This window comes from Sinocyclocheilus rhinocerous, unplaced genomic scaffold (assembly GCF_001515625.1).
Source record: "Sinocyclocheilus rhinocerous isolate Xijiao unplaced genomic scaffold, SAMN03320098_v1.1 scaffold767, whole genome shotgun sequence".
In the NCBI taxonomy this organism is placed as follows: domain Eukaryota; kingdom Metazoa; phylum Chordata; class Actinopteri; order Cypriniformes; family Cyprinidae; genus Sinocyclocheilus; species Sinocyclocheilus rhinocerous.
Window position 1 is genome coordinate 531,488 of NW_015633562.1, and position 14,646 is coordinate 546,133.

At 34.0% G+C, this 14,646-nt stretch overlaps 1 protein-coding gene across 2 annotated transcripts in view; it reads left to right on the top strand.

Annotated features, from left to right (window-relative positions):
* alcama (activated leukocyte cell adhesion molecule a) overlaps positions 1–14,646 on the top strand; it is a 69,649-nt gene that overhangs the window by 40,342 nt on the left and 14,661 nt on the right. For both annotated transcript variants that reach the window (XM_016558399.1, XM_016558400.1), the window contains exons 2-5: positions 8,837–8,943; positions 9,114–9,333; positions 10,229–10,293; positions 12,491–12,578. In XM_016558399.1, coding sequence (XP_016413885.1) covers positions 8,837–8,943; positions 9,114–9,333; positions 10,229–10,293; positions 12,491–12,578 — 480 coding nt within the window. The remainder of the gene's footprint in view (positions 1–8,836; positions 8,944–9,113; positions 9,334–10,228; positions 10,294–12,490; positions 12,579–14,646) is intronic.

Genomic DNA, 14,646 nt, shown 5'->3' on the forward strand with positions numbered 1-14,646 from the left:
TGAGTCTCTGTACCACTTCTGTGTGTGTGTGTGTGTGTGTGTGTGTGTGTGTGTGCATCCACATAGTCAAAATCTTCCTCTTCAGGCATGAGGTAGGCAGTGTGGATACAGGTATCATTCAAGCTAACAGGGAGTCAATACCCAGCAGCCACGCTGGGTGATTCTGTACAAAAGCACATGCCCTGCGTGTTTGCAGCTGGCGCATCTGAGGGAATCCACACCTAATGGAATTCCAACCAATTACTGGCTTTAGTCGGAGCTTCATTAATTCCATCAAATCACCAGTCTGGATGCATTTAATTCACTTTCCTTTAATTAGACAGGCCTTAAATCAATTAGTGTCTAGGGCTGGTTTCACGAATCTCAACTCCAATTTTTATACAACACCAAAACGTATATGCTAATGGATACATTTGACCTTTACTTAGAAGGTATAAATGCTGTGCATTATCGTTGAGAAGTTTGGAGTTCTCCGGACGAGAAGTTTGGATTTTTTTAAAGAAATTAATACTTTAATTCAGCAAGGTCACATTAAAATATGGAGTAAAGACTTTCATAATGTGACAAAAGATTTCTATTTCAAATAACTGCTGTTCTTTTTAACTTTCTATTCATCAAAGAATCCTGAAAAAAACAGCTTTGACATCACAGGAATAAATTATATTTAAGAATCAAATAAAATAGAAAAGTTATTTTAATATGTAATGATATTTCACAATAATACTTTTTTTTTACTGTATTTTCTGATCAACTACATGCAGGCAGTGTATATTGGTATTTAATTCAAGTAAACATCATGTAATTAAGAACAAAGCAATACGTTGTTAGCAGTGAATGGTTTTCTCTTGTCAGATCTCTTTAGACTGAAGCACAAGGTCTCTTGTTCACCATGTGAATGAACAGAGTATTCCAGCTGTCAAGCTCTAGTGCCGAGATTGGCGGTGTGAGATAATTAGCAGTCACAATACCATAATTTCAGTAATGTCAGTGAAATTTCACGAATCTCAACTCCAATTTTTATACAACACCAAAACGTATATGCTAATGGATACATTTGACCTTTACTTAGAAGGTATAAATGCTGTGCATTATCGTTGAGAAGTTTGGAGTTCTCCGGACGAGAAGTTTGGATTTTTTTAAAGAAATTAATACTTTAATTCAGCAAGGTCACATTAAAATATGGAGTAAAGACTTTCATAATGTGACAAAAGATTTCTATTTCAAATAACTGCTGTTCTTTTTAACTTTCTATTCATCAAAGAATCCTGAAAAAAAAACAGCTTTGGCATCACAGGAATAAATTATATTTGAGAATCAAATCAAATCAATTTTATTTAAAATCAAATAAAATAGAAAAGTAATTTTAATATGTAATGATATTTCACAATAATACTTTTTTTACTGTATTTTCTGATCAACTACATGCAGGCAGTGTATATTGGTATTTAATTCAAGTAAACATCATGTAATTAAGAACAAAGCAATACGTTGTTAGCAGTGAATGGTTTTCTCTTGTCAGATCTCTTTAGACTGAAGCACAAGGTCTCTTGTTCACCATGTGAATGAAAACGACATTTGGTTTTTTTTTAACAAAAGTAAAGAGAACAAAACATCTAAATAACATTGCCAGGACTAAGGCTAATATTACCCAGTGGGAGCAAGTTGACCCTGAGGACATTATGCTCGGTGAATATTAGCACTATTAGTTTGGTGAGCACAATAAAAGCACTTCAGACACAGTGAATCATCTCTCCCGCTCCTGATGCCGCCCAAAGCACTTGCACTGGCTAAAGCTTATTCTCTTTGAATAAAAACATGCAAAAGAGGCCTTTTTTGTCCACACTAAATACTATAAAAAGGCATTAGGTTTTGTTGATGTTGGGATTGCTGGTGTGCATGCATTTACGCCGAGTTCAAACATTTTTACGTCTTCAGTATTATCTCAGCAACATTACATTCTGCAAAATATGAAACATTTTGAAGAGATCGACCTGCTCTTTGAATGGCCCAATGGCCCAGTGAGACATGTTTTGGGATGAAATTGTTTTCAGCTTTGACATCACAGGAATAAATTATATTTAAGAATCAAATAAAATAGAAAAGTTATTTTAATATGTAATGATATTTCACAATAATACTTTTTTTTTACTGTATTTTCTGATCAACTACATGCAGGCAGTGTATATTGGTATTTAATTCAAGTAAACATCATGTAATTAAGAACAAAGCAATACGTTGTTAGCAGTGAATGGTTTTCTCTTGTCAGATCTCTTTAGACTGAAGCACAAGGTCTCTTGTTCACCATGTTAATGAAAACGACTTTTTTTTTTTTTTTTGGGATTGCTGGTGTGCATGCATTTACGCGAGTTCAAACATTTTTACGTCTTCAGTATTATCTCAGCAACATTACATTCTGTAAAATATGAAACATTTTGAAGAGATCGACCTGCTCTTTGAATGGCCCAATGGCCCAGTGAGACATGTTTTGGGATGAAATTGTTTTCCTGCAGAGAGTTTTGATTTGAAGTCCAATCGCTCAGCTTTGAGGTTTGATAGTTCTGACAGAAAGCAAATTCTCCTTGTTGGTTTGCTATTGTTCGCCCAGCTGTAGCTAAAGCAGTGTGATACTGGGGTTCCACTCCTTTTAACCAATGAATTTCAGTGACTTTTCTAAGAAAATATTATTTAAGACATTTTATAAAAGCTAATTTATAGCCATTAAAACATTTTAGAATTCAGCATAAGTAGAAACATATTAATTTAGGGCTTTTAAATATTCATTTAATTTTCATTACTTTTTTGCAGATCTGGAAATCATGCTATTAAATTTCCCTAGTATTTCCAGGTTTTCCATGATCGTGGGAACCCTGAAAGAGCTTGCTTTAACAGTGAACAAATACAGTCATACAGAAGGAGTGTGATAGATGTGGTCACCGCAGGTTGTTTAAATAAGGTGGCAACCGGTTGTGACTGTGAGACAATTCTGAAATTCAGAAACTGTAATCGGTCACACTTGTTCTGTCTGATGTGGTCTCTGGAGATCTCTCTCTTAAGATTCATACTTCAACACATTTCCTTCATTATGCAGAGACATGAGAGACTTTTAAGCATTTGAATGCCTTCATTTGTCTTCATGTGTGAGACGGCAGACTTTGACATGCATTAGAATGCTTTAGGTTAAGTTTTGTTGCAAATGTTTTTATGTAGTGTCACATGATGTTACTTACAAATGCACTGTGAGTTCTTAGTTTAGCATTATTGTCTGGTCTGCAGTTCTTAAAGTAGGTCTTGTTTTTTTTTTTAAGCAGGTCTATTTTTACATTGACCCAAACTTAAAAGCCCAATGCTTGCTGTGGAACACTCAAAAAAAAAAAAAAGACACACAACACAACACCAGCCAGAGACTGAATGTAATAATGTGTATGACTGTACACTAACAGCAATGCTTTAAATTATAATATCAATATTATATTATATAAACATGCAACAAACTGTCTAACGATTTAAGCACAGAACAGAACAGAACAAAAACTGATTAGTTGTTATTGGACAACTAGTTGACTATTGTGACTAAACCCTATTTTCAAAGAAAATTACAACTATTTTTAGTACCGAAAACATTTTTTTAATACAATCACATTATTTGCATGGCAATTAAGTATGTTGCTTTCTAAAGTTCTCATTATTGTAAAAAATGTCATGTTCAATACTAACATACAAAAAATGTCATGAATTTAATACCAAAATAACAATCATCCTGTCTCACAAAATTATTTGTTACCAGCATAAATTTAATTTAATACAACAAATAATACCACTGTAACATATTTTAATAAATATCTCATTATCAAGCACATTTCTTCAACCCAAAACACTAAAGCCTTAGTAAAGGTTAATTCCATTGCAAACTAAAATAGAAGCAGGAAGTATTTTAACACATGCTGGCTGTTAAACAGAATCCCTTTTTTTTTGACATTGAATGAAATTCCCAGGCCCTCACAGAATCTGACTCGCTTCCTGACTGAAAATACATTGCATTAACATGATAACAATCAGCAGCACATTAACTTAAAAGTTAGTGGCAAGATAAAAAATATCCAGCTGAGGACACCATCACAATCACTAACTTAAAATGAACAAAACATAACCTGAACAAACAGTGCATCTAAATGGAGTAGCCTGCACACATTAGCTGGAATGCTAATATTAAACAGCCTTACCTTCCAGTTGGTGTAGACTTGAATTACACATCCTATGTGATTTGACATCTTTCTTGGTCCACTTTTCCACTTTCAAACCCATTGCAGCAGCTCCAGGCTGATTTCCAGGAAATTGTTTACCTTTTACATCCGGGGTGTTCTCACCAGACCGCCACTTTCAATTTCAAAATGGCGGCTACATGAAATCAGAAAAAAGAAAAAAAAGTTTCTTTATGTGAAATAATATTTCTCTCAACACTTTCTTTTGATTTTGGGATGAAATATGACCCATTTTGCTGAAGAAAAAAAAAAGTTTAATCCAGCTAAAGCTAGTTTGATGGCCTTAGCTTAAGCTCCCACATGAAAAAATACCATAGTAATTTATAGTAAATACTATAGTGTTTTTGAACCATACTATAGTAAAGTACTTGAATTAATTTGTTGTGGTAATTCTATAGTTGCTGTAACTATAGTAATATAAACAAATTACTTTACCCAATACTGTACTAAGTTTTCTACAACTATAGGGTTGATTATACTACAATGCACTACAGTTTACTGTAGTAAAAACTAAAGTATACTACAGTATTTATTACAGTTTACTATAGTTAATACTACAATATGCTGTAGCATTCATTAACAACGTGTTGTAAATACTATAATATATACAGTATAATACACTTTACTATAGTATGGTTCAAAAACACTATAGATATTATATAAACATGCAACAAACTGTCTAACGATTTAAGCACAGAACAGAACAGAACAAAAACTGATTAGTTGTTATTGGACAACTAGTTGACTATTGTGACTAAACCCTATTTTCAAAGAAAATTACAACTATTTTTAGTACCGAAAACATTTTTTTAATACAATCACATTATTTGCATGGCAATTAAGTATGTTGCTTTCTAAAGTTCTCATTATTGTAAAAAATGTCATGTTCAATACTAACATACAAAAAATGTCATGAATTTAATACCAAAATAACAATCATCCTGTCTCACAAAATTATTTGTTACCAGCATAAATTTAATTTAATACAACAAATAATACCACTGTAACATATTTTAATAAATATCTCATTATCAAGCACATTTCTTCAACCCAAAACACTAAAGCCTTAGTAAAGGTTAATTCCATTGCAAACTAAAATAGAAGCAGGAAGTATTTTAACACATGCTGGCTGTTAAACAGAATCCCTTTTTTTTTGACATTGAATGAAATTCCCAGGCCCTCACAGAATCTGACTCGCTTCCTGACTGAAAATACATTGCATTAACATGATAACAATCAGCAGCACATTAACTTAAAAGTTAGTGGCAAGATAAAAAATATCCAGCTGAGGACACCATCACAATCACTAACTTAAAATGAACAAAACATAACCTGAACAAACAGTGCATCTAAATGGAGTAGCCTGCACACATTAGCTGGAATGCTAATATTAAACAGCCTTACCTTCCAGTTGGTGTAGACTTGAATTACACATCCTATGTGATTTGACATCTTTCTTGGTCCACTTTTCCACTTTCAAAACCATTGCAGCAGCTCCAGGCTGATTTCCAGGAAATTGTTTACCTTTTACTTCCGGGGTTTTCTCACCAGACCGCCACTTTCAATTTCAAAATGGCGGCTACATGAAATCAGAAAAAAGAAAAAAAAGTTTCTTTATGTGAAATAATATTTCTCTCAACACTTTCTTTTGATTTTGGGATGAAATATGACCCATTTTGCTGAAGAAAAAAAAAAGTTTAATCCAGCTAAAGCTAGTTTGATGGCCTTAGCTTAAGCTCCCACATGAAAAAATACCATAGTAATTTATAGTAAATACTATAGTGTTTTTGAACCATACTATAGTAAAGTACTTGAATTAATTTGTTGTGGTAATTCTATAGTTGCTGTAACTATAGTAATATAAACAAATTACTTTACCCAATACTGTACTAAGTTTTCTACAACTATAGGGTTGATTATACTACAATGCACTACAGTTTACTGTAGTAAAAACTAAAGTATACTACAGTATTTATTACAGTTTACTATAGTTAATACTACAATATGCTGTAGCATTCATTAACAACGTGTTGTAAATACTATAATATATACAGTATAATACACTTTACTATAGTATGGTTCAAAAACACTATAGAATTTACTATAAATTACTATAGTATTTTTTCATGGCCTAGGCCTAAACCAGCAAATCAGTCCAGTCTGACCAGGTTGAGAGACCAGCTTACACCAGCAAACCAGTTTCAGCTAGTTTAAGCTGTTTCTTTCAGCCTTGGCATCATGTTTTGACAGGTTTCAGGATTAGACAAACCCCTTCCTATCTACATCTCCCTCTTTTCTTGACTTGATTTACTGTCTGGATCTTCCAGCAGATTATCTGTTGTCATGGTGCTATCCAACCTGTGCAGGTATCATGTGTCCATGTGCTGGTGATGTATTTTAGCACAGGCCCTGTGTGCTGTCCAAACAATCTCTAGTCTTTAGACGTATTTAGACCCCACTATGTACACATTGCTCTCCACACCTGTCCTTTTAGGCTGTCATCAACTGAGTTCTTCCACAGGATTTATTATTAGCTCAGAGCTTTTAGCAAAAAAAAGTGTCTCACTTCTGTCATTTATCAGAACCTGTTGAAGTCAGAGTGACTGCCAAGCCTGTTTAAAGAAATAGTAAATTAATATTCTGTCATCATTTACTCACCCTCATTTCTTTTAAAACCCATATGCTGTTTTTTTTTTCTTTGAACACAAAAGGGGAATTTTGAAGTAGCCATTTTCCATTAAGTTCATAGCGAAGATGTCTTGTCAAGCCTCAAAACGGACAAAAAAGAATATAAGCCTGTTTCTGCATTAAAAATACAATTATTTCTTAACGCACATGTGATTTTATAAATGCGACTTTGTGCCATATGAGACTTTGATAAACTGCAACTTTATATTTCGCAATTATAACTTTTAATCTCAGTTGCAACTTTATTTCATATAATGAAATAATAGTTTGCAACTTTATATCATGTTATACAACTGCAACTGTATATCTCACAATGCAATATTGCACAATTGCAACTTTATTTCACACATTTATTTCACACTTTATATTGTGAAATTGCAACTTTATATCTCACACGACTTGACCCTTTACATCACACAGCAAACTGCAACTTTACATTTCACAATTTCTGCTTTATATTGCACCTTATATTCTATTCATTCATATTACATTCACATTCTATATATTCATTCAATTACCTTTTTCATGTTTTACTCCGAGGTGGAAACAAGCTTACTTAAAAAAAAAAATTAAAAAAAAAAGCAATACAATTCTCATTTTGTTTTCAACAGAAGAAAACATTAGCACACAGGTTTGGAAGAACATTTTGGGGGGAAATATTACTTTAGCCAACACATCAGCCATTGTGTGCATATTGATTGATTATTTAATGCCAGTATTCCTGTATCTAGAGGCAGATTGGAAAGCACTGTGAAATGTCGTTTCTGTGCAGATCAGTCTGTATTCAATAGTTCAAAATGACCTATTCTGCTGAATTGGTGTGAGTGTGTCTGTGTTTTCTAGCGTGCGTCTATATCACTGGTGTTGTTTCTGCTCATCAGCTCTTTTATCCTATGCATTGCAGCCACTCGGTCAATATTAAAACTGCTATCACAATGAAAATTTGCAAAAATGGGGAACGATTGCCCTGGAGGCAAGGCTGACTACATTTGGAAGAGTGGTTGCCTACAGCTCTCGTCTTTGGTTTGACCAGAATTTGAACCTTCGTTATTCAGTCTCTTTGATTAGTCTCTCTTAGAGACGGAGCACCGATGGAAGTGGGTGGACCGTGAAGTCCCTTCAGCCCTGACCTTTCAACCCCCTATACTGCTTTACCTAAATCCATCGTGCCACTGAACATGGGGCCTCATTGCCATGACAACCTCACCAGGCATTAATAAAGGGCCCTGCAACCTTTAAGTACTAAGTTTTTCTCAACACTCTGAGGAATCGTCGAATCAGTGTACAATTCATACTCCATTCACACTGTTATTGCACAAACATACAATCTCGTTTCACAATGCCAACCATTTCTGCTGATTGTCTGCGTAAGACAGTAGGATGTTTACAGTGCTCATCAGCACAAGTGACAAACAGTGGAACGATGCCGTGCATTCTATCATTCCAGATGACAATGTTCAACTTCCATGTCTGTCATTTCATTCCGTGCCTAAACGCACACACTAACACACAGACAATTATGAATAAATGCACTTCCCATGAGAGAATTTCAGACCGGTTATGTGTTGAAAAACCGCCACATGAATATAATTCATTGGTGCTGTTGCGTCGAGTCGTGCCTTTTGTGCTTTCAGAATCTGCGAACACGTCTAATTTAAAATTAAGATGCATAACGTGCACATGTCTTGGGAGTAATCAAGACAAGACCTCAGCTGCCTATCCTCCCTCCCCTTTTCTTGTTGCTCTGTTTCAGAGTCGAGATAATGCCCTGATGTTTGTGTATGCGTGCGTGTCGCATTTGACAGTAATTTCTGCCGATGCTTCCCAGCCGCTCTGTTTGATGCCAGCCTGCCATCTAAAACAGGATGTTCTTGTCTTGTATTTTCCAGGGAGCTGTGTGGAGACGGTTATAGGTCTGTACGGTGAGACCATTGAAGTGCCATGCAACAATGGAAATAACAAGCCAGATGGCCTTATTTTCACCAAATGGAAATACGTGAGTGTTTCCCTGAGCATCTGGGCCGTTACTCTGCCCTGCTAGCCAGTCTGGCTAGCCAAGCAATATACAACTACTCTCATCGTTTTATTGATTTCTAATTTAATCTCTATCTAAAGGTGCTAAAGGTGTGTTTTTCGGTTTGCTAACGGCCCTGTTATCTCATTCAGGTGAAAGATGATGGCTCTCCCGGCGATCTTCTCGTGAAGCAGGCTCAGAAAGATGAGGCCACTGTGTCCGCCACAGACGGCTACAAAAGTAGAGTTAGTATCGCCGCCAACTCCAACCTTCTGATCACCCAAGGCTCACTGGCTGACCAGAGAGTTTTCACCTGCATGGTGGTGTCATTAACCAACTTAAAGGAATACTCCGTGGAAGTGAAAGTTTACAGTGAGTATTAACAAAACACACACACACAAAATATTAATAAATAAGAGCAAATCAGAGAGGAGAATAGGGGAAATCAAGCACAGCTTCAGTCTATGATGGAACCGAATGTAAGCATCAGATCTCAAATTGCACTGGAAAGTGGGTGTGAAGATGTCATATATGGGAGAGAATAACATGGGTGATCCACTTTTGTAGCCTTGATCTAGTTGCATGCTTTTAGAATGGATAGCAGAGAAATTATATTGATATTGTGCACAGTGTTTCACCAAAGATTGGCTGTGCACGGAAATGGAATGTGCATACTAAGCAATATATACTGCATACTGTATATACACATATTTCTCTGTCTGTCTATATATATATATATATAAGTTTTAAAATGTGAAACCGTATGCAATTACAGCATTGAATTAAATTCAGTGAATGGCATACAGTTAACATTTAGGAGGTAAAGCGAGTTGTAATCCAATATTTTGTAAATATCTAATCTAAAATGAGTCAAAGAGGTTTTCTAGTGCATTTGTCACACTGGAAATGGAGGGCATTGCATTTAGGGATACATTATTAGTGACAGTGCGCTCAGGTTGTAACTATCATGCATATTTTGGCAAAGAAAGTAGGTGGTCTGGGTAGTTGGTATTTCAAGCACTTTGTTATATATGTAAAAATTTAGTATATTTACTAAAATATTTTAAATATATATAAAATATATTTACTTTTATTTTCTTTGTAGAATCCATAGAAATTAGCTGTCCAAGAATCCATATAAAAAAAAAAAATGTAAACCTAATTACCCACATTCTATGCATAGAAGCATTTTGTTAACAGTATTCATACATTTATGCTTTATCAAACATACCTACATATTGTTTTGATGCATTATCTCTTATTTCAGAAAAACCATCAGCCCCTGTAATCAAAAACAAAGCGAAAGAACTGGAAAACGGCAAACTGACGCAGGTGAGTCATGCTCTTTATACTTTTCCCTTTAAGACCCAGAGCTTCAGCTGCTGCTGTTGTTTCCCGTATCCAGTGTTTGCTCCAGTACTCAAACCAGCCAGTGTACTAACAATGTGCAGGCTCTCTCACTGAATTATATGAAGCATTCCTCCGTCAGTAAAGCAAAAAAGATACTTAAGAACACAGAGAACAAATAGCGCTGGATGAAGTGGATTAAATGATAAATGCGGTAAAAACAAGTAAAACAATTGTTTTACATGCAAATAGAAACCTTTTACACTCTCTAGAGCGCAAACACAAATTTGTGTGTCTTTAAGTTAGAGGCATAGTTACAATGGTTGCATTCTCAAGAAAATTTGTAACATTAACATACAGGTGCATCTCAATAAATTAGAATGTCGTGGAAAAGTTCATTTATTTCAGTAATTCAACCCAAATTAATCCTGCAGGCACCCCTGGGTATATGATATGCACTGATTTAAGGCTGATTTTAGGGCTGCACTGATTTGAAAAATAAATCAGTGTGGTTACTGACTGGTTGTTCATAAAATGTTGTGTAGTTAAAGATTTAAGATGATATAAGATTATGTAAGATCATATGTTTTGTCAGTAGTATATTATTAAAAAATAATGGAATTAAATATATTATAACATAATCCATAACATATATAATAGATTTTGTTTGTTTAGCATATATTTTAAAATATATTTCTTATATTTTTATTTCTATATTTTTATTACACTTTTATGTGCCAAAGAGTTGTTATTGTTAACTAAAACTAAAACTGTAAAAAAAATTATTGAAATCTGAAATAAAATAAAATAAGATATTAGATGAAAAACTTAAACATAAAAATTGGCCTTGACAATTAAATTAAATAAGTTTAAAACCAAACTATTAAAATTAATAAAACTAAAATGGAATTAAAAAATAAATTATAGCTAAAAAACAAAATGACAAAAGCACACCAAACTACTAAAACGTAAACTAAAATTAAAAAGAAAACTGTAAATATAAAAGTAAAAACTAATACAAAATAATAATAAATGCTATAATAATAGTATATAAATAATAATAAAAATAACACTGTTTTTCAAGAATTGTTTGAATTGAGTTGTTTTCTCATCTTTTGGCAGTGGAATTGCAATTCTTTTTTCCAATTTATTCCCATTACTTGTCTTCCTCAAAATTACTAAAAGAATCAGTAATGAAACAGAATCGTTAAATTGGTTGCTAAAACAATGCGGAAAGCGTGTGTAAATAAATGACCGCTATAAGCAGGCAGAATTCATTCTTCGTGAATCCCCCAGAGAGTCCAGGAAGGAAAGTGCTTAGTCACAGCTGCTCTGTTCCCACGGCTCAGTGGAAGCTACAGGCTTCAGGCAGCACTCTGCGTTTGAGAGGTGATGTATCATGGTCCGGCTCCTGAGGAGGGTCCAATGTGTTATCGGAGTTCGGAATCACGTTACGGCGATTTTCCCCACCCCATCTCCCCCTCGTTCGTGGTTCCTCTAAATCTTGGATTTCTCATGCCACCCTGAACACCTGAACTCATGCATCATCCCGCTGTCTGCTCTGCTCTCCTGCCATTATTACCCTTCTCTCTTTCTGCTGATTTCTCTATCCCGGGGGAGATAGCTCGTCAGCATGTGATCCTGTCAGCGTGTTATTAATGCAGAGCCTCTTCGGCCTCTGGCTGCGTTTTTACTCAACCAGAGAGAAGGAAAAGGGCGAGAGAAAGAAAGTGAGGAAATGGAAGACCTGTATCACAACTGTAGAGTTAAAACCCCACCCACTTTAGCTCATACAAATGATGTCATTATTTATATCAAAGTATCTTCCCTGGGCCACCTCGGGACTTACCCACTACAAGGGCAGCAGCAGTGGGATAAAAGTACCTTGAGTACTTAGGTCATGAACCAACATTAGGGAAAGTCCCAAGAAAAGTGTCCCAAAGTCACTTGTAAATACACACTTAAATTGTGTTGAATGAAATGACACATCATGTGACAATCTAAGGTGATACTATGTGTCATGAGTCTATAAATAGATATGTAAGACAGGCGAAACCGAAAGTGTTTGAGTATCGCAGACTTGAACGTCATATAAATTCCCGCTGATGAGAGGTTGTGATATAGTAACTAAAGCAGATGTGCTGTTTTTTTCTCTGTGTGTATGTGTGTGTTTGTGTGTTAGTTGGGGGAATGTGTAGCGGAGAGTGCCAACCCAGCAGCATATCTCATCTGGATGAAGAACAATCAGCCCCTAGTGGATGACGGCAAAAGTGAGTCCATAACAGAGTCATTACATGAAAGGAAAAACATTAAATCAAGTGCACTAAACACACAAATCTGATATATATGGCTTTGTAAGCTTAAATATATTGGTTTAAAATAATTTAAAATGTCAAAGAAATATTTTAAATACTTTTTAATTTGTGGCATGATAAATTGTGGGTTAGTTTTTCAATTCACACTAGACCAAACATATTAATATAAATAATTAATTTTAATCAAATTAATTCCCCCTCACATCATTTATTTACCTCAGAATAATGGTGACTGTCATTTTAAATGACATAATGAACAGGAAGTGACATAATTTGAGCTTTGACAAGCCAAGTTCAAAGGTTCTACTCTTAATTAACATTCACCATTTTTTTTCTTGCTTGATAAGATTTGTTAACATATCTAGCCCATCAAGTAAAGCAGAATTTTATTTAATTTTTTTAATATATTTAATATTAAAAATATTTTTAAAATGTTAATATCTAAATTTATTTGAATATTTTTCAGCTTTTTTAAAGTAAAGTCATATTATTAGCTCCTGAATGCTAATGTCAGGAGTCCAAACCAAACCAAATCCAAAATATCCCAACATATAAATTTGTATTCATTTAGTTTCAGATGGCACTATGTTTGTATAAATTCTTGCAGAAATTCTCTTACAATCACTTTTCTGCAATCGAGAAGGCACTTGTTTCATAGAATGACTCAAGTATGTGTAATATTTCTGTCAAGTTATTACGATGAATGTTGTGTTTCTACACTGGATGTGTGTGGCATGTTGCGACACAACAGAATTAGATATTGCGCATATTGTAAGCATATTGGAGCTGTCTACACTGCAAGGATCCGATATGTTTTAATTGACAGACACCCAGTACCTGTTTTTGACATGCTGCAGAACTACTTCTGCCATTTATTTCCCCATCTGTCTGAAATAAAGAAGATTCATTTACAAAAAGCATGAACTGATTGCTATGAAATTTATTTTACATATTTTTGTTTTCTCAGCATGTGGTCTTGGACTGACTAGTTTAGTTTCTAAACATGTGTATTAGGGCTGCCACTAATGACTATTTTTATTTCGATTAATATATCGACTAATTTATCGATTAATCTAAACGATTAATTTTCCGCAAAAAGTCAACAATTTTACTTAAGAATATTTTATTAAACTATATTTTATTAAACCAAATGAAATCCAAATTTCTATGAAATCCTTTTTTTAAAGCAAAAGTAAAGTGCAACATAGAGTGCAAGAAGCAAGTGTCCATCTCATAGTCCAAATCACTGAAATCAAAGTTCAGTATTATAGTGTAAGAATGACAACATGTCCACGTGTTCTAGACTACTACTAATACAATTATAATCAAAAAACACTTTTTAAAGGAGTATTTACCAGAAATATTATTTACTAGAATTTATTTAGGAGAAAATGTAAATGTGCAGTATTTCTGAAAAATCAATTAATTGCAGATGCTTTTGATTATAAAAATTTAATGGAACCATTAAAATGGAATCCAGAAAATAATGGAAAACAGAATTTGGTAAAGATACAACTGTAAAACTCAATTAATTAGACAGGCTTTTTTATTAATACAATTTAATTTAACCATTAAAACAGAGTATAGAAAAAACTGAATTTGGAAATAAAACAGATTTCATAGGGCCCTACAATTATAATAAATTTTTTTGTGGTAATAAAAATAGATGTAAGTGAACAATAGCCTTTAAAATTACTTAAAATACACATATAATAATAAAAGAGGCAATAATAATTAGATCAAATAAAGTATCATAAGCAAGAAATCATATGGTTTTATTGAACAAAACTGTTAAAATACATAATGTATTATAAACAATAGAGCTAATGTACATTACACATTACAACAAAGGCCTGCAGAGGGCGCCAAAGGCCTGACGATTGTTTTTAGCTATCTAATATATTGACCAAGCACAATTTAATTCAAATGTCCACTTAATCTTTAATATTTGGCCATTTCGGCCATTTCTAAATGCTATAGCCACTGTAATTAAAAGAATATGTGGACATCAAAACATGTAAAC